The sequence below is a fragment of the Grammomys surdaster genome, unplaced genomic scaffold (assembly GCF_004785775.1).
Source record: "Grammomys surdaster isolate TR1022 unplaced genomic scaffold, NIH_TR_1.0 170, whole genome shotgun sequence".
Taxonomy (NCBI): Eukaryota; Metazoa; Chordata; class Mammalia; order Rodentia; family Muridae; genus Grammomys; species Grammomys surdaster.
In genome coordinates, this window is record NW_021604618.1 from 22,167,162 (window position 1) to 22,189,793 (window position 22,632).

Consider the following 22,632-nt stretch of genomic DNA (forward strand, 5'->3'; position numbering starts at 1 on the left):
GTTCCAGACTGTCTGACACTCAAAATTCCAAAGCTCTGGAAAGGAGCAGGCTTGTGTGCTTTTCTTTTCTTCCCCCCACCCCCCTTTCAGGAAAGCGTCCTGGAGCCATCCAAGAGTTCCCAAGAAAATTGGCAGAGCGCTCAGCAGGAAGTCAGGCCCCTGCTATCCAACTGTTGACCAGACTTGCCAAGTGTCTTCCTATGCTGCCGCCTGGGGGCGCCCCCAGCTGGGTCTGCGGCTGCCGCCAGCACTGCTGTTATCATTAAGATAATTAATAAACATGCACTGATGGGCCAAGTGGAGGAAGAGGGAGGCTCCTGCTGCTTAGGAGAATCCCTGGAAAGACAGGGAGATCATGGGACGTCTCACTAGCTAGTTCCTTCTTCCCATCCAGGACCCCTGGAAAGGACCTTGTGGGTTGGCCTCCAGGAGGCAAGAAGAGGTGAGGACAAGAAAAGGACTTGCCAGGTGCGATTTGGAACCAGCTCTGCATCTTCCTGACAGGATGTCTGTGAGCAGGCCACCTCCCGTGATTACTGGTTGTGGAGCAGGCAATTATTCATTCCTTTAACAAGGATCTGCCTATTTATTTATGGAGTGCCTACTGTGCGCAAGGTGGTCTTCTAATAATAGCAGATGTTTCACTAGCTTGTATGAAGACAATGCCAGTGTTCAGACTATGTCCCAGAAGTGGGGGGTAGAAAGAGGAAGCAAGTAGGAAGAATGACAGCCCCCAAATACACGGCGATTTGGCTTTGGCCTTCGTAGGCTAGCAATGGGGATGGACACCTGAGAATTACTAAACAGATCTTGGGAAAACTCTAGATGGATGACAAACTGGAAACACTCTGGGAAGGTGGGTTGGAGAGAATGGTCTATTCAGTAGGAGAATACTTGGCGATTAAAGGTAGGCTACAAAGAACGAAAAAAAAAAAAACTGTGCGAAAAGCTTAACGAAAGAGGTACAGGGATGCTAGCAGTTCCTGGGGGAGCTGTCACAGCCGTCTTGGGGACACATGAGGGTTGTTGTGTCTAGTAGGTGCTTTGTGTTCTTAGAGGGTTGTGCCGGAGTCTGAGGTCAAGATTTAGAAGAGTGCTGGGGTGTGGCAGGAGCTTCCAAGCGGGGTTCTGAGGAGAGGATGGGGTGCCGCGCTGGAGACTGGAAAGTATTTGGGGAAAGGAGGGGCGTGGCCGGGTGCCTGTCCAGGGAGCGAGGCAGGTCCTCCGCAGCGGCAGCGGAGTGGCCCGGGCGCGGGTCCGGCTGCGCCGTCTGGAGGTGGGCGGGAGGTCGGGCGGTAAGGGCTGAGGTTAGCGCTCGGCTCTCGCCACCGGGGCTGCGCGGGGGGGGGGTGGGGGAGCGGCGGCACGAGCTCCGGGGGGGGGGGGGGGGCGGGGAGGAGGCGGCGGCTCGCAGAAGAACATGAATCAGCGGCGGCGGCGGCGGCTGTGGAAGGAGCGCGGTGGCCCAGCCGCGGCCCCGGGGACTCCTCGCTGCTGACGGCGGCGGCCGCGGCTCTAGCCCGCCGCGGGTCCGGGACGCCCCGGCCGAGCGCCGCCCCCCGCCCCTCCCGCGGGCCTCCCGCCCCTCCTCCGCCGCCCTCCTCTCGGCGCTCGCGGGCCGGGCCCGGCATGGTGCGGCGTCGCCGCCGATGGCGCTGAGGCGGAGCATGGGGCGGCCGGGGCTCCGGCCGCTGCTGCTGGCGGGGCTGGCTTCTCTGCTGCTCCCCGGGTCCGCGGCCGCAGGTAGGGGTGGCCCGGGAGGCGGCGGGAAACGGGGGGTTGCTGAGCGGCACGGCTGAGGGGCTCAGCCCAGGGTCGGCAGCGGGTGAGACCCGGGCCTGGGCCGGCCAGAGGTTGGGGTCGGTGGCCCGGGCTGGAAGGCCGAGGGTAGGACGCAGCGGGTGTTGGCTGCCAGACCTCCGGCCGCGGCCCCCGCCCCCAACTTTCTCGCTCCCGGGGCTGGCCGGGTGCAAAGGAAGGGAGTCGGGGGTGTGAGCAGCCGGGGGTGCTTAGGATTGTGTTTTCCCGCCTCTATGTTCCTAGTTGTTTGCTCCCCTTTCTCTAGTCCTGAGGACCCATTCTGCCTTCCGCACACCCCCGAGGTCCCACTTTGAAACTACAGGGTCAGGGTTTGAGCACCCAGGGTTGTGAAGGTGCTGGATTCTAAAATACCTCTGCCCGTACTCTAGTTCCTGTGGCCCTTGGCGCTCCCGGAAACCCGAATGTTGAATAGCTTGGGCTGGGTGAAGGTTACTGCTCCTTGTGAAGATTAGCTTTACGTTGCCACATAGCCACTGAGGCATTTCCCCGAGGCAGGAGGGCAGCACCTTTGTCCGAAAGTTCCCACTGCACACATCTGGGACTGCTGGGTGTAGAAAGGGTGTGAAGCTATGTCTCCTTGTCCTGTAAGGGGAAAGGGTAGGGTAGAGACGGGGCCCCGGCAGCAGCCATACAGCTAGTATTTCTTAAAAACTGAGTTCTTTGCCACATTAGTCTCTCGAGGAAGGGAAGATAAAGAGTGGAAAGTATTTGCAAGCTCCGAGGTGCTCAGAGGGCCCAGTAATTTATCTAGGGTTACACAGTAAAGAGCAGAAAGAAAAGGTCTGGGTTTCTTTTATGCAGATTTTTCACCTGCCCATCTGTTTAAAAACATGCCAAGAGAGTGTGTGTGGGCGTGTGTTTATGTATGTCCACCCTTGCCTGAGGAGAGTAAGATTCTAATAAGTGGGCCCTGTTGATGCCACAGTAGCTTGGGGGTCTTGGGGCTTTTGCTTAGGGCCCCACCTCTCCCTTCTGCCTCCCATCTTCCTAGCACCCGCCCCAGCACACATTCAGGTATTAATAGAGCAGGCGGCTGCCAGGAAGGCTGCCATGTGTTTGATCTGACGTGGTTTTGTAGCCATATGTTCTCCACTTCAGGGGAGCACTCCCTCCTTCCTTTCCTCAGCCTCCCTTCATTTTACAGGGTGGAGTCAGGGATACTGGCAGCACTTCATGGGCTTGACTGACACCCTGGGCAGAGAGCTGGCAGCCTGTTGCACTGGTTGGGTAGACCAGTCATGCCCAGGACAGTGCCTGCTCAGGGAGACTGACAAGTCTCCACCGCTTCAGCTCGGTTTGCCATCTGGTGATTGGGCAATAGGGAGCTATGGGGAAGAAGTCCTTGGTGCAGGGAACTGGGGTGATAACAGAAAACTAGAAGTCTTGTCATACCCTCTCTCCCAGCCTGGGTTCAGGCCACCATCCTTCCCACAGAATCCTGCCTCTGCTTCCTTGGCGATGACTGAGAATGAATCTTTAGTATAGACATTGCTTTCTAGAAGAGAATGAATGGAAGATGTTCCCAGAGACAAGGGCTATTTCAATCATACTGACTGACACCTCCCCTTGCCCATCCTTCAGGCCTGAAGCTCATGGGAGCCCCAGTGAAGATGACAGTGTCTCAGGGGCAGCCAGTGAAGCTCAACTGCAGTGTGGAGGGAATGGAGGACCCTGACATACACTGGATGAAGGATGGTGCTGTGGTCCAGAATGCAAGCCAGGTGTCCATCTCAATAAGCGAGCACAACTGGATTGGCTTACTCAGGTGCAGGACTGTGGGGGACAGAATGGGAGGACAGCTGGGGGACAGGCAGCCTGTGCCCTGAGAACTGAGGTTTTGTTGATGTCTAGAGGTCTGTGATTGTAAAGTTTGGCAAACTGTGGAACCTTCTAGAAAATGACCATGCTAAATCCATTAAGTCTGCTCAGCTGAGTTGCCCCTCCTTTTTTTTTTTTTTCCAGACTGGGTCTCACTATGTAATACTGATTGGCTTCGAGCTCACCCTCTCTTTGTTTCAAACTCATAGTCTATTTGTCTCAGCCTCTAGGGTGCTGGGATTAAAGGATCTGGCTCTCTTGACTCTGGAAAGTAAGCCTGATATCCTGTTTCCACAGCCTAAAGTCAGTGGAGCGGTCTGATGCCGGCCTGTACTGGTGCCAGGTGAAGGATGGGGAAGAAACCAAGATCTCTCAGTCAGTATGGCTCACTGTTGAAGGTGAGGAGGCAGTGCTAGCTGTATGGGCCATTTGGCTTGGCGCTAAGACCCATAACTCTGCAGAAGAGAGCTCAGTATAAGCTGGACTGCCCTACTGCCTTCTGTAGCTTAGAGCAGTGGTTCTCAACCTTCCTAAGGCTGTGACCCTTTAATATAATTCCTCATATTGTGGTGATCCTCAACCATAAAATGATTTTTTTGCTACTTCATAACTGTAATTTTGCTATCATTATGAACTGTAATGCAAATATATTTGGAGATAGAAGTTTGCCAAAGGGGTCTCAACCAACAGGTTGAGAACCACGTTGGGAGGCACATCCAGATCTCAGGGACTCTACCTGCTGGAGTCTGGGTGTTTAAGAACCACGGAGGCCACTAGGACCCACAGTTTCTGACGTCCAGTCTGTTTAGCCTTCTGTCAAGCATTCAAACTGTCAAGCATTCATCAGAAGCTGGACAAGTTCTGCCAAGTGGACCTACCCAAAGGGGGGAGGGGGTGGGGGAGGGGATGGGGGAAGGGAAGGAGGCTCCACAGCTGCTGGAGCTCAGAGCTGTGCAGCCCTGGAAAACAAAGTGACTAAGAGAGTAACAAAGGGCCTGAGCCGGAGCTGGGGCTGCCAGCAGAATTCTACTAAAGCTCCACCCACTCCCCCTTCCAGGGTGCTCCTCCCCACCCCAGCCTCTCCAATACTCTGAGAAGGGTTGTCAGAGCAGGTCTGGGAAGGGACTGTGGGGGCTGGCAGCAGAAGAGGAAGATGAGGAAAACGAAGTCCATACTGCCCCCTCCCCACACCTGAAGCCTGTTTGCAGCTGACCTGTTCTTAAGGGTCCTGTGGTGACTGCCCATTACAGAGTACTTCAAATGGAGATGAACCTGTGATTTGAGCAGTAGGAAGCTAAGAGGTGGCAAGGCTAACTCCCCCTCACATTTTCTCCCTAGGTGTGCCATTTTTCACGGTGGAACCAAAAGATCTGGCGGTGCCACCCAATGCCCCTTTTCAACTGTCTTGTGAGGCGGTGGGTCCTCCAGAACCCGTAACCATTTACTGGTGGAGAGGACCCATTAAGGTTGGGGGACCTGCTCCCTCTCCCTCTGTTTTAAATGTGACAGGTGAGCAGCCTCAGGAGGGGGCTTTGAGCCAAGAATGAGCAGCTGGGTCAATGCTTGGGGGGGAGCACTGTAGAGTTGGGATCTGCATAAATCTGAGTTTGTTGTTGAATGTCCAGAGCAAATCCCAGTGTAAGGGTGCGTGAGCCGTGCCATTGCTAAACTCATTAGTCGGGTGTGCTCTGCTGGCTGAGTGGGCTGATTAGGTATGATCCTGCTGTGTGGTTAAAGAGGGTGCTGGGGTCTCTTTCTTCACCCACAACAGTCTGGTCCTTGCACAGCTGGCCATGAGAGAGGAATTATATGAGATCAGGGACACCCATCCTCTCCCCCTCCCCAGGGAAGGAGCCAGAAAGCAGCCCACGCAGAGCTAGGGAGGAGTGTCTGGCAAACTGGGAGCTGATGGCTCAGGCTATACCAAGGGAAATGGGGGAGGGTAAAGGGGGGAGGGAGGCCAGCACAAAAATACAGGGCCTCCTCACCTGATGAGCCTTTCTAGAAAATTTCCTAAATAAGCGTATCTATTCATATCCTATACAGTTAGACCCCAAGCAGCCACACTGCACATTCTCCTAGACTCCCCAAGATCCTGAGCATATCCATCTCATGTTTGTGAGATTTGCTGATCTGTGAAACTAAGTGTACTGTTTCCAGATGAGTCTAAGCATGAAAGGGAAGTCCCCGGGGATTTGCATCTTGATAGAGGTACTATAAGACCTGCTGGTGCCAAGGCAGGATCTGTTCAGAGAGGAGGAAGCTGGTTCTCAGCTTCCAGCTTCCCTCCACGTGCGTGGTTGGGACCCTCAGGGAGGCAGCCCTGTAATAATAAGCACTCAGTGGAACTCCTGCTGCACGTACCACACTGTGCTGGGCACTGTGGGGAATGGGAGGGAACAAAGACTTGAGGATGGTTGGGTAGACAAGACACAGACCGAGGAGCTGACTCGTACAAAGCTGAGTCTCCAGATTTGACAGTGACAGGACAGAGAACAAAAGGGCTCTGGTGTGCACAATCAAGGAGTTGCCAGAAAAGGGAGGTGCCCTGTGCTGCTTGTGGGAGATGGGATTAAGGTGGGAGGCATAGTTACAACATTTCTCCAAGCTCTCCCAGTGCAGAGTGCACTTTATATCTATTATTTTAAAATTCTCCCATTCATTGGATGGGGAAACAGCACCATCCAAGCCTTTTAGACTGCAAAGTTCTTGCTCCATTCCACCATACCCCACCGTCCAACCCCTTCCTTTGGCTAGAGGGGCTTCTAGGATGTTCTGGCAAGAGCCTCAAATGAAGTCCCTCCTTCCTAAACTCAAACTCAATGGGAGTTGCTGCTTGGGGGATTCACTAAGGTTTTCTGGCCCCAGGAGTGACCCAACGCACAGAATTTTCTTGTGAAGCTCACAACATAAAAGGCCTGGCCACTTCCCGACCAGCCATTGTTCGCCTTCAAGGTAGGGGGACACAGGTCGGGGTGGGAGGGGATGGGGGCATTGAGAAAGGACAGGGCCAGTCTCAGCCAGCTGCCTAGCAGTAAAATTGGCTGGCTTTCCAGCTTGCAGCAGCTCTGCAGGAATCTCCAGGTGAGGAGTAATTGGCATAGCTCCCATTCCTAGTGGGAGCACCTGAGACCCTGCCACAGCTGAGACAGGAATAGAATCCTGACGTCACAGCAGATTTCCCATCACGAAGCAGCGTCCCTGGGAGGGAGGGAGGAAGGGAGCCAGCAGGAGATGGTCAAGGCTTTTATTCAACCTTGTTTCTGTCTTCTATAGAAGGAATGGGGATGGGGGCAGCAGCCTAGCAGATGACAGAGTGTACCCAAAATGTTGGTGCAGAGGGGGGGGGAGGGAGGAGAGAAGCCAGTGTGCAAAGGCACTTATCTGTGGAAGACGGGCAGTTGCCTGTTTCGTTTTTCTCCTTTTGTAGTCCCAGAACACCCCTCCCCCGTCTTATTCTTTGGTCAGGGCCTTTTATTTGGGTAGCCAGCCTCTGCCCACAGCCTAGGCCCTCTCCCAGGTATGAACAACAATGCCGTGCTGGTGGCTGGCTTATGCACCCCTATGCCTTGGATGGGCTGATTAGCGGTCTTTAGCAAGTGCTCCATGCCTTAGGATGAAATCAAGCCTTGACTCCCCTGCCTTCCTCCCTCCCCTCATATTTTGACTCTGCACTGACACTGAGTCCCTATCCACAGCACCGCCTGCAGCCCCTTTCAACATCACAGTAACAACGATCTCCAGCAGCAACGCTAGCGTGGCCTGGGTGCCAGGTGCTGACGGCCTAGCCCTGCTGCATTCCTGTACTGTACAGGTAGGCTGAACTGAGCACAGCAGGCACTTGCTGACTGACTATGCTCGTTTTTGGCTACACTTATAACAGTGTTGTTGCACTTACTAGGCCTGCCTGGGAATCTGGGTCTGCAGCACTATTCAGATACATCTTCTCTGTAGGACGAGCCCAGGCTACTGTCTGCTCTGCACTTCAGTGGGGGGGGGGGGGGCAGGGGGGACGCTGCAAACAGACGGGCTCCAGGCCTTGTGCCTTCTTTATGCTAGAAAGCAGATCGGAGCAGGCTTGGGTGTCTGGAAGAGTATTTTCTTTCTTTTAATTTCCCTTCTTTCAATGTTAAGAGTCAAACCCAGGCCTGTCACATACCAGGCAAACGCTGTACTAACACGAAGATCAAAGGGTTTTTCTTATAACATAGCTGATATTCCTCCCTCTCACATCCTGCCACTGCCTCTAAAGAGAACAAGAGGACGAGAAAGGGTGCCGAACCCTGGCAAAATTTATCTATCTATCTATCTATCTATCTATCTATCTATCTATCTATCTATGCTGGGAATAGACCCAGGGCTTTGCATGTGCTAAGCAAACACTCTGTGACTGTGTTATTCCAGTATTTAGTAAGAACCTTTGAAACTCTTCTGATCATGTTCCCTAGACAGGGTGGGCCGTCTCCTGGATTCACCCGGGCCACAGCCCTTTATCCCAAGGGCAGAGTATTCGGGGCTAAGGGACAAGCTTAGCTGGTTCATCGTTCGTTACTGCCACATAACACTATACATTCAGAATGTCTTGCCCTGGCTGCTCTAGGTCTGAGTCCAAGGCTTGAATGGGCTTCTTCTCTGGCCCACCCTTCCAAAGGTAGACCTTGCTGTGATGTGTGTACCTCTGTGTCTAATGACAGCCACTGGGGGTAGTGGGTGGGGAACAGCCAGCATTGTTCACATCCTTGTACTGGAAGCCTGCATGCTGAAGGCTCCTTCCTGAGGCCCAGCTCTTCCAGGGTTCTGGAGGGGGAGTGTTCTGGAGAGGTAGCTTAGCAGGTAGGAAGCCCTGGATCTCATCCCCAGCACCACCTAAGGCCAGGCATTGTGTCATTTCCTTTCATGGCACTCAGGCAGTTCAAGGATATTCTTGGCTATAGAACGAATTCTAGGCTAGCCTGAGCTCCTGAGACCTCCTTAGGGGAAGTAGGAGGAGGGAGAGAGACTATGAGAATGACAAGAAACTAGACTAAGGATAAAAATGCAACGGAGTAGCACTTGTCTGGCTTATGTTAAGCCCACTCATGATCTCCAACACTTCTGAATAAATAAGTAAATAAATAAATGTACTGGATGATTTTTAATGCTTAAGTATTGAACCCTGGAGTATAAGGATTTGTGTGTGTTGAGAGTTGGGGATGCCAAGGGTTGAACTCAGGGCTTTTTGAACTAACATTAAGTGAGTACTCTGCTGCTGCACTTGCCCCTCCCCCCCCCAGGCACACACCTAAGCCTTCATTTGTATTCTTGTTCTGGACCCCGAAAATGGAAGGGGAGAAGCTGGCTCACAGGGCTCTCTGCTGCTCATTAGTCTTACTCTGAGAAGCTCTGAGCTTTGGGGCAGCGAGTAAGCAGAGATGGCAGAGAATCTGGAACAATCAAGCACTAAGTACAAATAGGCAAGCAGAGTTTTCTGGAGTTACTGAGATAGCAAGAAAGTGATGCTAGCCTGGCATAGTGGTGCACGGTTTTAATCCATCACTCAGGAGGCAGAGGGAAGCAGATCTCTGAGTGTGAGGCCAGTCAGGGCTACAGAGTGAGTTCCAGAACAACCAGGGCTACACAGTGAGATCCTGTCTCAAAAACAACAAAAGGGACACCTACCTGTCTTGACTCCCTGCTCTTTGTTGAGTACTGAACTCAGAGCCTTGCCCATGAACAGTCTACCACTTGAGCAAACTCAGTCTCAGAGGAAGTAGGACTTCTAGGAACAGCAGGTCATCCAAGAAACGAATAGTATCTGCAAAATACAGAGGGTGAGTCTGGTCTGGACCTGTGGTAGAAACAAGCTGGATAAGGTATTTGCTGACAGTCTTAGAGGAGACATTTGTTCAGGCTCCCGTGCCATACCTATCCTGTCTTCCATCTCATTTCAGAGACCTGGTTCCTTACCTAATCATCTCAGGTTTGTGCTTTTCTGGTTTTTGTTGTTTTCTGAAGGTGGCACACGCCCCAGGAGAATGGGAGGCCCTTGCTGTTGTGGTTCCTGTGCCGCCCTTTACCTGCCTGCTTCGGAACTTGGCCCCTGCCACCAACTACAGCCTTAGGGTGCGCTGTGCCAATGCCTTGGGCCCTTCTCCCTATGGCGACTGGGTGCCCTTTCAGACAAAGGGCCTAGGTAAGGAACTCAGCAAGAGGGGCGGGACTGGAAAGGGAAGGTGTCATTCATTCAGTGAGCGCTTTTCGAATACCTACTGTGTGCTACTGCATACCACTTTGTATCTCGTTCTTATACGAGGAATAGATAGATAAGCAAACTGGAAAAGACAGGATAGCGTAAGAGTACTCCAGGGTGCCCAAGCAAAATCCCCTAAAGAGAGCTAGAATACAGCTTACTGGTTGACCCCTTGGATAGAAGTTCAATCCTCAGTACCCCTAAAAAAGAAAAGATCCTGCTGGGATGGCCAGACTTCTGACATTGTGACCAACATTATCCCTAAAGCTCAGGCTGAAGAACCGCAGAATTTAGTTGAAAAAGAAAACTCATGTTTTAAGTAAGTGTATGAATTTCTTCATTTCATAAGGCCCCTGGGCTTTGGTTGGAAAGGCCTGGGAGACAGAGGCATGAGTAAGGCCTGCAGGATAAAAAGGAGCCGTACAAATATTTTGTGGGAAAGTGCAGCAAGGTAAGGAAGGACACAGCACGTCAGAGGACACTGCCTAGGCTTGTGGTTCTCTGCGTGTTAAGTGAGGCTGGGTGGGGGAAGGGCAAAGCAGTACCAGGGCGATGAAGAGTCACACTATAGAGATGTGGGGGCTGGGCCTCTTCTGTCCTGCACAGGCTTCCCTCCCCAACACTGGGGATGTTAGCAGCTGCAGCTGGGATGCAAGTCCTTTCCTCAGCCTCTGCTTTCTGTTCAGCTCTTGGTTTGTGTGGGATAATGATGGTAGGGAAGGCAGGGACTTCTAAGAGCTTTCTTTCTTTGGGTACAGCGCCAGCTAGAGCTCCTCAGAATCTCCACGCCATTCGTACCGACTCAGGCCTTATCCTGGAATGGGAAGAAGTGATTCCTGAGGACCCTGGGGAAGGCCCCCTAGGACCTTATAAGCTGTCCTGGGTCCAAGAAAATGGAACCCAGGTAAGGGAAATAGTTCCTTTTGCTACCCCTACTGTGCTGGAGAGTCTACCCTGTACTTCTGAGTCTTAGAAGAGCTTTAGAATGTCCCTGGAGGATCTGGGGCTCCCACAGACAGCCCCAGGGAATACCCTCCACCTCCTGGCAAGGCAAGCTCCCTGTCTCATTGGTTTGTCTCTTCTCTGGGATAACCTTGTGGCCACTTTGTATGCAAATCAGGAAGCCTATCTCTCCCCCTGCAAGGAGGGAGGGGGCAGCAGGGGACACAGATAAGGCTTTGTCCCCAGTTCCAGCTCTATTTCCTGTCATCTTGTAGAGGTGAGATTTGTTTATGTTTCAGAGAGGCCTCTTCCCTTCAGTCCTGGGCAGGAATGTGGTGACTCCCAGGAGATTGTGTTCTGTAGCACCTAATACTCACTGCACCCCTAAGGTTCTCTGACTCCTTAGCTGAACTTTCTTCTGCCCTCCCAGCCCAGCTGGAGGCTTCCCCAGGCGTAATGTGAGGGTGGGGCTTTTCCTGGCTATAGGATGAGCTGATGGTGGAAGGGACCAGCGCCAATCTGACCGGCTGGGATCCCCAGAAGGACCTGATTTTGCGTGTGTGTGCCTCCAATGCAATTGGTGATGGACCCTGGAGTCAACCCCTGGTGGTGTCATCTCATGACCATGCAGGTAAGGCATAGGGGACAAGGCTTTTGCATGCGCGCGCGCACACACACACACACCACACACACACACACACACACAGTCAAACAGTCGAGAGGAGATCCTCCCTTTGCCTTGGTTACACTGCAGGTGACAGCAGTGAGCCTGTCACTGCTCAAGTACAAATTCTTGAATCTTTGAGGTCTTTTTGATTTGACACTCTGCTTGGCTTAGAAAATCTTTTGGCAAGGATAGGTGAGGTGACCATCCTGGGAAAGCCCTAAAAGGACATTTTAGTGTCAGCCCGGCTCATGGCATTGCCTTTCCCTCTCACAGGGAGGCAGGGCCCTCCCCACAGCCGCACATCCTGGGTGCCTGTGGTCCTCGGTGTGCTCACCGCCCTGATCACAGCTGCTGCCTTGGCCCTCATCCTGCTTCGGAAGAGACGCAAGGAGACACGGTTTGGGTAAGGAAGTGGGACTGTGGCCAGTGAAGTAGGTGGTGACAGAGGGCCTTGTAATTTACCTGAAGTCCTGGGTTTCTTTTTAGGCAAGCCTTTGACAGTGTCATGGCCAGAGGGGAGCCAGCTGTACACTTCCGGGCAGCCCGATCTTTCAATCGAGAAAGGCCTGAACGAATTGAGGCCACATGTGAGTGCTGGACCTTATAAAGGGGAAAGACAGGCTACCTTGTGTTCCTACCTCTTACCAACTCATTTGTCCAGCTAAAGTGCCTGAACCTTGATAAGTCTCAGAGTAATGAAAAGGGACACCCTAAATTGCTTGGTGGAGCTTAATCACCACAATGTGGGAGATTCAGACTCTGTGCTGAGGGCAGAAAGCTGGGTGGAGATAGTAGGCTGGAGTGTGGATTTGACTACAGCTCTGTTTCCCTTTCACCTCCTCCCTGCAGTGGATAGCCTGGGCATCAGTGATGAATTGAAGGAAAAGCTGGAGGACGTCCTCATCCCAGAGCAGCAGTTCACCCTTGGCCGGATGTTGGGCAAAGGTGTGGGGGTTGTGGGGGACCAGCATGAGTTTGCCTTCTCTGCATGGGTTGTTCCAGTTGCTTCCAGGGTGTGAATTTGGGTTAGCTCCTATAAACAAGATATACCTATGGATGCCTGATTTAGGGGTATTACAAGGAGTCATGGTCAGAGGCAAGGAACCATTTCCAACACAGACATCTCTAAGACCCTTAATTGATGATTTTATGACCATATGAAGAGTCACCTGAGAGGGAAGGGTGTAGAGAGCCTGAGATGTCTTTCCCTGTCTGTTGATTTCTTGCTTAGGAGAGTTTGGATCAGTGCGGGAAGCCCAGCTAAAGCAGGAAGATGGCTCCTTCGTGAAAGTGGCTGTGAAGATGCTGAAAGGTGACTTAGACAATAGGATTTGTTGCCAGGTTGGGAGGAGGGGTAAAGGGAGGGACTGATCTGGAGCAGACACCACTCTGCCTGAGGTTTCCCAAGAAGCTACTCAGCACTAGCAGGGATGCTGACTGCACCATGTGAATAATTCAAAAGCATAAGCCCACGCAAAGATTCGTGCCCCAGCTTTGCTCCCTGCTGTCAGATGTTCACGGTTCACTCTTGGGTGATCACAGCTGTTATTGGTGGAGCTCCTGAGCTGCCAAAACCTAAGGGAAAGGCCAGTTTCCTAAAGGGAAATCTCTGCACTGGGGAGGCTGAGGTAGGAGATTGTTACAAGTTTGAGGCCAACCTGGCCAGTGTAGTGAGACCTAAAAGAAAAGTTTAAAACCTCAGCCTGGAGTGGTGAACCTAGTACTGGTGAGGAATAAAGCAGAAGGATCACAAGCCTGAGACCAGGCTGAGCTGCAGAGTGAGCCCTGGATCAAACAAGCAAAGGATAAAAAAGTGCATCGGGAAATGTTAGCAGGCAGAGAAAATGTGAGACAGCACCAGTCCCTGGCCCCCTGTGAATCTGGGCTTCTGTGAGTCTTAGGAGTCCTGAGAGGGTGGCAGTGAGTGCTGAGCCTTGTTTCCATTCCTTCCCCTTCCTTTCTCCCAGCTGACATCATTGCCTCAAGCGACATAGAAGAGTTCCTCAGAGAAGCAGCTTGCATGAAGGAGTTTGACCATCCACACGTGGCCAAGCTTGTTGGTGAGCCCATTTGGAGGAGGCAGATATAGAATAGGGCTAAAAATATGCTCCACCAACGTGAGAGGGCAGCCTGGAGGAGAAAAGTTTGGCTACCCAGTGAGCAAGCAGGTAGTTAGTGAAGTCCTGTCTGAAATCTGACTGGAAGGAGCTGAGCTTGAAATGGCTCATGTGGGTGGAGGAAAAACAGAGAAGATGTGCTCAGAGCAAGGGCCAGCAGGCAGAGCAGAGCCCTTCATGAGTAGTCCCCAGACAGGAGTAACAGTGCCAGGGCTAGAGATGGAAGCCAGCAGGTAGGGAGGGCCTGTGGCAGACACCTAGCTGTCCATAGGCCTTCATGTGCTTAGTTCTTGACTCTCCCTTGTCTCCCAGGGGTGAGCCTCCGGAGCAGGGCTAAAGGTCGTCTCCCCATTCCCATGGTCATCCTGCCCTTCATGAAGCATGGAGACTTGCATGCCTTTCTGCTCGCCTCCCGAATTGGGGAGAACCCTTTTGTGAGTGCCTCAGGTGGGGGTGGCCAGGAGGAACTGGGTGGGAGACTGGTGCCTGGAAAAGGGACAGAGCCTGGGGAGAAGAGGCTTGCTGGGCAGGACTCAGGGAGTTGATGAGAGAGAGTGGTCAGAGCATGGCTACATTTAAACTGGCTTCCCTTTCCCTCTTGAAGCCCTGCTGGGAATTTTAGGTCAGGCAAAGACCTTTTGGGGAAGAAATTTGATTCTGCAGCTTTGTCAGGCTTGCCACAGCTTCTGAAAAAGGTCCTTGGTCCCCTATCTCCTTTTCAGTGATTCTTACAGTCTTTAGGCTTTCTGGCTAGAGAATTTTATTCCTTATGCCCCACACAGAGTGGGGAAGTTCAACCTGATCTTGTCCTATCTGCCTACCAGAACCTGCCCCTCCAGACCCTGGTCCGGTTCATGGTGGACATTGCCTGTGGCATGGAGTACCTGAGCTCCCGGAACTTCATCCACCGAGACCTAGCAGCTCGGAATTGCATGTAGGAATTCTGGTGGCCTGATGGGTGGGAGGCCACCTGGCACTTGTTAATATAACCTCCTGCCTTGGATAGAACCTCCTATGCATGGGGACAGCCTAGCTTTAGTAAGGCTCTGAGCATGGAGAAGACTTGAGTCTGTCTTTCAACACCCCTCTCAGGCTGGCCGAGGACATGACAGTGTGTGTGGCTGACTTTGGACTCTCCCGGAAAATCTATAGCGGGGACTATTATCGTCAGGGCTGTGCCTCCAAATTGCCCGTCAAGTGGCTAGCCCTGGAGAGCTTGGCTGACAACTTGTATACTGTATACAGCGATGTGGTGAGCAGGTTGGCCCAGTGGTAATGTGAATAGGGTGGATTGGTGTATGGGTGGATGTGCGGGACCCAGAACCACCAAAGTTCTGCCCTTCGAGCTTTGTCTAGTTATGAGACCCTTGAATCCCAGACCCTTGAGTCCCGGGATACCACTCTGCTTGGCTCAGGAAACCCAGTAACATTCCTTCCCAACCCTGATTCTATACTAGTGGGCCTTCGGGGTGACCATGTGGGAGATCATGACTCGTGGGCAGACGCCATATGCTGGCATTGAAAATGCTGAGATTTACAACTACCTCATCGGCGGGAACCGCCTGAAGCAGCCTCCGGAGTGCATGGAGGAAGTGTGAGTATCCTGGTTAGTGGGTTATGAAAGGAGCTTTGGCTGGTGGTTGCTACTGTAACAGCTCTCCCAGGATGAGCTCAGACCCACCACCTGACTTTTGTTAGTCCTTCTTTTGGGCCTCGTAGTTGAGTGTGAGGATTGCTCTCTGCCCCATATCACATATTTTCCCTGAAGCTCTCTGTTTTCTTTCTCTCTCCCCTTCTCATTCCCCCTCCACCCCCCTTTGTTTTCTGGACGGGAGAATGTTGAGACAATGTCCCTAGGCAGCGCAGGTTGGCTTCCAAACTCTGGAATGACAGCTATGAACCACCATGCCTGGCTCTTACGCCATATCTCCTGCTCCTGGCTTTTCCTGTCACTGTTGTTTCCAGTCTCTGGGGAGAAACAGGAACCGTGACAGGCAGAGGACAGAGTTGAATGGCAGTCCAGGTTTCCTTGTCACCTTTTGGGAACCTAGCTAGGCTACAAGCCTGGCTCTTGCACCCTATCTCTTCCCACAGGGCTGCACAGGGCCTCAGGAAGAACAAGCAGCCTGAGACTGTCTTTTTTCTTGGCCAGGACAGGCTGGGGAGGGAGCTGGACTTCTCCCTTGGTCTCAGCTTTCAGTTGAGGAAGAGTCCTGAGATCCTGGGAACCAGGAAACCAATCCCAAAGCTACCAGTTCGAAGTACTGTGGAGCAGAGCAGGACGCCAGCATAGTGTAAACAAACCCTTTTGACAGGGTGACATAATTGTCACTGACCCTAGATGGGCCCTTTAGGTATTCTCCCAGGCAATCTTTCTCTCACCGTATAAGGAAAAGGATTATTTTCTCCATTTTCGTGGATGAGGAAATAGGATTAAAGAGGTTAAATAACACAGTCAGGGTCACACAGCTATTATGTGACTAAGTTAGTACTCAAGCCTAGATCCTTGTGGTGTTAGTGTTTATGCTCTGAACCCTGAAATCAGTTGTGTTTGGTCTGTTCTTGTATTACTGCCTGACTCTAGTCAAGACAGGGTAGAGTGATCCAGGGGAATAAATACATGTTCCTTTTGTGATTTGGGGGTTAGGTCTCCAGAGTGTTTCAGCCATGAGCAAGCAGAGGAAAGCTAACCCTGGTGGCAGCAGTTTTCTCTGGGCAGTGGGTTTGAAGTGCCTGCGGCCTGGGTACCAAAAGAAAAAAAGTTAAATCATTTATTTATTTACTTATTTATTTATTGTGGTGCTAGGAATTGAGCTTAGGGACTGTATATAATAAGCAAGTGCTCCACCACAGAGCCCACCCAGCTCCTCACTCACACTTCAGATGGCAGTCTGTCTGAGTGCAGCAACCAGCCCTGCCCACGGTTCTGTAAGCAGAACTCAGGGCATCGTAGACGTTGAAAGCTCAGATCTCCTTGTGGCTGTACCTGGCCTCAGCCCTCTTCCAGAGCTGCAGGAGCTCTGTGCGAGCGAGTGAGCGAGCGCTGTGAGGAGCAGCAGGGACAGACCCTGGCGCAGCCTTCTCCCAGACTGGAGCTGCTATTGTCAATGAAGGGTGGGCGGACACTGGCCTCCCACCAAGCAGCCTGGTGGAAGGGTGCCAGTTGGCTTGTAGTGCAGCCTTGAGAATTATATCCCAGTCTGGCCCTATACCCAAAGTTCTGGACCATTCCCACAGCCTGTCTGGGGTCTGGCATGATTCTTCTGCCATTGGAACCCCGATTAGGAAGGCTTTTTTTGTGAGACAGTACTTGGGGCTTTTGCCATGGACAAAAGTCGGGCATTGTTAATTGCACTTTGACCTTCCCCACTAGAGGAGGGTGTGTGTGTGTATGAGAGAGAGAGAGAGAGAGAGAGAGAGAGAGAGAGAGAGAGAGAGCGCTGTAAGAGAATTTGTGAGGACAGAGAAGGAAGTGAGGGTGGGCTATTCTTGGCAGAGAAAGAGAACTGGAAACTACATGAGTGTGTGCTGCCTCCCTCGTGTGGAGACTTGGGACAAGAGGGAATATACATGTCTGCCCCCTCAGCAGATAACTGAGTCCAGGGTCATGGATATGGTAACTCGGTGATAGAATACTTGCTTAATATATACTAGGCTTAATATACTAGGCCCTAGGTCAAAAAACAGAAAAACAATCCTGGCTCCAGTCTTTTGTGTAAGATAAAAGTACTTTTATTTTAGTCCCCTCCTGAGACGGTCCAGAAAAAAGCTATGTACTAGCCCCTGTGGCTTCAAATCATAGTCCTGTGACTTTGGGGAATTTGTCTCACTTATTTTAGACTAGACTCAAACCAGCTGTACCAGCTCAAACCAGCTCAGAGGTACTCTAGACTTCAGATCTTCCTGCCTCCACCTCCCAAGTGCCAGAATCATAGCGGTGTAGCGGTTACGAGGAAACTGGTCCTCCCAGCCCCTCCTCTCACCTTCCCTCCCTCCCTCCCCCTTCCCATGGATATCAACCCACCTTGGCTTATTAAGTTGCAGTAGAACTAATATTTTTTAAACATTTATTTCTGAGCCGTGTGGTGGTGGCACAGGCCTGTAATCCCAGTCCTCAGGAGGAAGAGGCAGGCAGTGAACTTGGGTCCCTCGCAAAAGCACCACTTGGAACTGCTGAGCCATCTCTCCGTGCTTCAGTTTCCATATTCTCAAATAGGAACTGTTAAATGTAGGGCTGGCAAGATGGCTGAGCAGGTAAAGGTGCTTGCGACCAAGCCAGAAGGCCTAAGTTCGATCCCACAGACCCACGTGGTGGAAGGAGAGAGCCAGTCCCTGAAACGTGTCCTTTGACTTCCCACAGTGTGCTGTGGTACATGCATGTGTATACATTTACACACACATATACACATACACTACATGCATGCATTTTAACCCGATGCATATGCATGGTTATCCTTCTACAGTAGTGTTAAAGAGTTGTTTTCCCGCTTTTGTTCTTGCCTTCTTGCCCCCGCTCTGTCCCCTCACCCCTTCCCTCCTCTCTCTACACATGCTCATGGCCAGCCTCTACTTCTCTACTCTTCTTCTCTGTTCTCTCTCTCTCTCTCTCTCTCTCTCTCTCTCTCTGCCTTTCTCTGTCTCTACTACCCTTTCAACTTCCCTCCCCATGCCCTGAATAAAGTCGATATATACTTTTAAAAAACTGGTTTTCCCAGCCTGGTAATGGCGCGCGCCTTCAATCTCACCACTAGGGAATCAGAGGCAGGTGGATCTCTGAGGCCAGCCTGGTCTACAGAGTGAGTTTCAGGACAGCCAGGGCTATACAGAAACCCTGTCTCAAAAAAACAAAACAACAACAACAAGACAGAGTTGTTTTCCTGTCTCAGTTTCATGTGACTTAGAGGTCCTCTGCTCTGTGGCTTCTATGTCCCGATTCTCCTTTTTACCTCAGGTATGATCTCATGTACCAGTGCTGGAGTGCCGACCCAAAGCAACGCCCAAGCTTCACATGCCTGCGAATGGAACTGGAGAACATTCTGGGCCACCTATCTGTGCTGTCCACCAGCCAGGACCCCTTGTACATCAACATTGAGAGAGCTGAGCAGCCTACTGAGAGTGGCAGCCCCGAGCTGCCCTGTGGAGAGCAGTCTAGCAGCGAGACAGGGGATGGCAGTGGCGCGGGGGCAGTAAGTGGCATCCCCAGTGACTGTCGGTACATCTTTAGCCCTGGAGGGTTGGCCGAGTCACCAGGGCAGCTGGAGCAGCAGCCAGAAAGCCCCGTCAATGAGAACCAGAGGCTGTTATTGCTGCAGCAAGGGCTACTGCCTCACAGTAGCTGTTAACCCACAGGCAGAGGAAAGCTGGGCCCCCTGGCTCTGCCGGCCGCTGTGCTGGCTGACTAGGCCCAGTCTGATTATAGCCCAGGCAGCAAGGTATGGAGGCTCCTGTGGTAGCCTCCCAAGCTGTGCTGGTGCCTGGACTGACCAAATTGCCCAATCCCAGTTCTTCCTGCAGCCACTCTGGCCAGCCTGGCATCAGTTCAGGCCTTGGCTTGTGGAGGTGAGCCAGAGCTTGTTGCCTGAATGCAGGCAGCTGGCAGGAGGGGAGGGTGGCCATGTTTCCATGGGTACCATGGGTGTGAATGGCAGTAAGGGAGGGTAGCAACGGCCCTGTGGGCCCCTACCCTCCTGGCTGAGCTGCTCCTACTTTAGTTCATGCTTGCAGCCACCTGCAGTCTGGAGCTCAGCACTACCCACCACACTTGGGCTTAAATGTCAGGTTTGCCCCTCTAAGTCACAAAGAGATGTCCATGTATTGTTCCCTTTTAGGTGACGATTAGGAAGGGTTTGGCACACTTGGGTCCCTAAGCCCTATGGCAGGAAATGGTGGGATATTCTCAGGTCTGAATCCTCATCACCTTCCTGATTCCCCACCCTGCCAAGGCCTGGAACTGGCTGGGTGGCTCTGAAACATGCAGGAGGACAAAAGGCTACAGAGATCCGACTTCTAAAGGCAGGGTCTGAGTCCGGCGGATGGAGGGGTACTAAGGGTATGGCCCAGGAGTTAGGCATTCCAGGACCCCTCCACAATACTACAGTCTGTCTGAGCATGCTACCCAGCCCCCAAATATCCCAAAACTAACAGAGGGAGTTTTGTCTGAGCCCAGCCCTTCCATATGGTGGCCCTTAGGTCCCTTACTTTCCTCTCTACATGGACATCCTTGTTTGTCCCAAGTCTCCAGAGAGAAATATGCCTGATGGCTGATGTGGGTAAGAAAAGTTCCTGGAACCAGGGCTGGGTCTAGGCACCACAAACCTGGAATGCACGAGGCAGGCTCTTGCTGTTAGGAACATTTCCAAGCTGTTAAGTTGCTGTTTCAAAACAAATAAAATTGAAATATAAAGAATCAGAGCTTTGGTTTGTTTTTTTAAATTACTAATATTGGTTTTTTGGAGGTTTTGTTGTTTTAAGACAGGGTATCCCTGTCTTAACGAGGTATCCCTAGCTGGTCTGGAACTCACAGAGATGGACCGGCCTTGTCCTGAGTGCTGGGATTAAAGGCATGTGCTACCATGACCAACCCAAGGCTTTTTTTTTTTTTTTTTTCTTTCGAGACAGGGTTTCTCTGTGTAGCTCTGGCTGTCCTGGAACTCACTCTGTAGACCAGGCAAGCCTCGAACTCAGAAATCCGCCTGCCTCTGCCTCCCAAGTGCTGGGGTTAAAGGCGTGCACCACCACCGCCTGGCCGGCTTTGTCTTTTAAATGTTTACTTTTTTCCCCTTTTGGATCACAAAACAGTGAAGCATCTTTGCATAGAGAAAAAAGTCCAGAAAAGACATGCCAAAATTTAGACAGTTATCTTTATATGATATGATTAAGGAAACCTTTTTCTTCCTGTATCTTAAGTTTTCTGAGTTAAACACAATGTACTTCTCACAAACAGATTAGATCCCAGTAACTCTTGCCATGTTAGAGATAATATATCATCTTTGTTGACAACTAGAAAGGTGTAAGGTGCCTGTAATCCCACCACCCAACAGTAATGACTCCCACTGGACTCTGGGAAATGCAAGCATTTTGACTTTTAAGTTGGAACAGAGGTGCCGGGCGGTGGTGGCGCACGCCTTTAACCCCAGCACTTGGGAGGCAGAGGCAGGTAGATTTCTGAGTTTGAGGCTAGCCTGGTCTACAGAGTGAGTTCCAGGACAGCCAAGAGCTACACAGAGAAACCCTGTCTTGAAAAAAAAAAGTTGGAAAAGAGACTCTACACGCGCTACCAAACATTTCTTTGGGTCCTCATCTCTTTGCCCATGTGGGAGCCTGGGAATCAGTAGTCAAAGAAAGATGAGCCTCTTGAAGACTAGAAATACCAGAAGCAGAGTTGTTTCCCAGTATTTCCACCTGCAACCTAGTTTCAGTGTGAGCTCCTGCAACAGGAGACATGAAGATCATGCCTCTGCGGGGAGGGGTGGGGTGGGGTGGGGGAGGGTGGGGGAGGTGGGAGGGTGGGGGGGTGGGTGTGGGGTGGGGAAGCTGGGAGAGGCAGAGCCACAGCCCTTCTGGCTGAGGGCAATGGAATGAGGTAGGCCCTTCCCAGAGCAAGTGTCCTGAAAAACCTGTTGCTGGTTCTACAGGTCGGGTTCCCACATAGCTACTGAGACTTGAATTAAATACCACGCACGTAGCTTTTCAAATATGTCTTGCTATGATTAGTTTTAACTGTTTAAGTGGTGCATGCATGTGTGTGTGTGTGTGTGCGCGCGCGCGCGCACGCACGTGTGAGTGCTTGCATGTGTACGTCTGTGTGTGCGTGTGATTAACTGAGAGATAACATTGGGAGTTGTTGACCAGAAGTTCCTGCTTCTGCGGGGAACCTGGCACATGCTAGATAACTGTGGCTAGGCTTTTCCTACAGCGTTCCCAGAAGTAAGAATTTAACCTCCATGCTCTAGGACAGGAGAGAGGCGGAGGATTCTCTAGGAATGAAGTAAACTGGGAAGTTAGCTGAGTGACCACCTCTTCCCAGCATTCCTGGGAGCACCTTTAAACAGGTGGCTAGTGATTTTTTCTTTTTCTTTTCTCTTTCTTTCTTTCTTTTTCCTTCCTTCCTTCCTTTCTTTCTTTCTTTCTTTCTTTCTTTCTTTCTTTCTTTCTTTCTTTCTTTCTTTCTTTCTTTCTTTCTTTTCTTTGTCTGTTATGTTTAAGGCCAGCCTTGTGCATTCTAGGACAGCCAGAGCTACACAGAGGAACCCTGACTCAACAAAACAAAACACATGTGTTACTACAGTTTTTCTTAATTTCTTTGTTTTGTTTTGCTTTACTGTGTTGCTCTAGCTGATCTGAAACTCACTACTACGTGCACCAGGCTGGCCTCAAACACAAAGGCTGACCTGCCTCTGTCTTCCTAATGCTGAGATTAAATCCTGTGCCACCACACTCAGCTCTTCTCTGCTTTTTAAACATCTTTCTCGTCTCTTTTTTTTCTTCTTCTTTCTGAAACAGGATTTCCCTGTGTAGCCCTGGCTGTCCTGGAACTCACTCTGTAAAACAAGCTGGCCTTCAATTGCCTTTGCCCCTGCAAATGTTGGAATTAAAGGTGTGCTCTACCCCACCCGATTTTATACTTTACACCCTGACTTTTTTTCTCTCTCTTTCTCTCTTTCTCTTTCTTTCTTTCTTTCTTTCTTTCTTTCTTTCTTTCTTTCTTTCTTTCTTTCTTTCTTTTTTCTTTCCTTTCTTTCTTTCTTTTTAAATATTTATTTATTTTATGTATATATGAGTACACTGTAGCTGTTTTCAGACACATTTCTCCAGCCCCCTTATCTTCTTAACAAGATCTCACTATGTAGCCCAGGCTGGTCTCAAACCAAAAGTCCTTGCTAACTTCACCTCCCATGTGCTGGGATTACAGATGCGAAGGACCTCATCTGGCTTTAGCCTGTGTTTCTAACACGCTCACTACTCATTGTAGGTGCTGCTGTTGAGAAGACTACACCAGGACTAAGCTCCTTTAATAATTCAGAAATATGCAGTGAGTT

At 51.3% G+C, this 22,632-nt stretch overlaps 1 protein-coding gene across 2 annotated transcripts; it reads left to right on the forward strand.

The window, feature by feature from the left end:
* Positions 1-90: 90 nt before the first annotated feature.
* Positions 91-20,003, forward strand: Tyro3 (TYRO3 protein tyrosine kinase). Of its 2 annotated transcripts, none has more exons than XM_028767006.1 (19): positions 91-907; positions 3,403-3,586; positions 3,937-4,037; positions 4,978-5,148; positions 6,508-6,594; positions 7,338-7,453; positions 9,634-9,811; positions 10,627-10,772; positions 11,297-11,441; positions 11,751-11,880; positions 11,964-12,064; positions 12,327-12,422; positions 12,709-12,789; positions 13,445-13,537; positions 13,907-14,028; positions 14,419-14,528; positions 14,687-14,846; positions 15,052-15,188; positions 18,546-20,003. In XM_028767006.1, exons 1-19 carry the CDS (start codon positions 826-828, stop codon positions 18,934-18,936), a joined length of 2,631 nt encoding a protein of 876 aa, XP_028622839.1. In that variant the 5' UTR covers positions 91-825; the 3' UTR covers positions 18,937-20,003. The 2 variants fall into 2 exon arrangements, with proteins under 2 accessions (XP_028622839.1, XP_028622838.1); XM_028767005.1 differs by lacking the exon at positions 91-907 and adding an exon at positions 1,377-1,743.
* The last annotated feature ends 2,629 nt before the right edge of the window (positions 20,004-22,632 follow it).

Bases quoted from the DNA above. Each gene is read 5' to 3' on its own strand.
- Tyro3 (XM_028767005.1), top strand. From the start codon at position 1,650: ATGGCGCTGAGGCGGAGCATGGGGCGGCCGGGGCTCCGGCCGCTGCTG. The intron at 11,442-11,750 runs GTAAGGCATAGG...TCCCTCTCACAG, and splicing joins GTCATCTCATGACCATGCAG to GGAGGCAGGGCCCTCCCCAC. The intron at 14,529-14,686 runs GTAGGAATTCTG...CACCCCTCTCAG, and splicing joins CTAGCAGCTCGGAATTGCAT to GCTGGCCGAGGACATGACAG.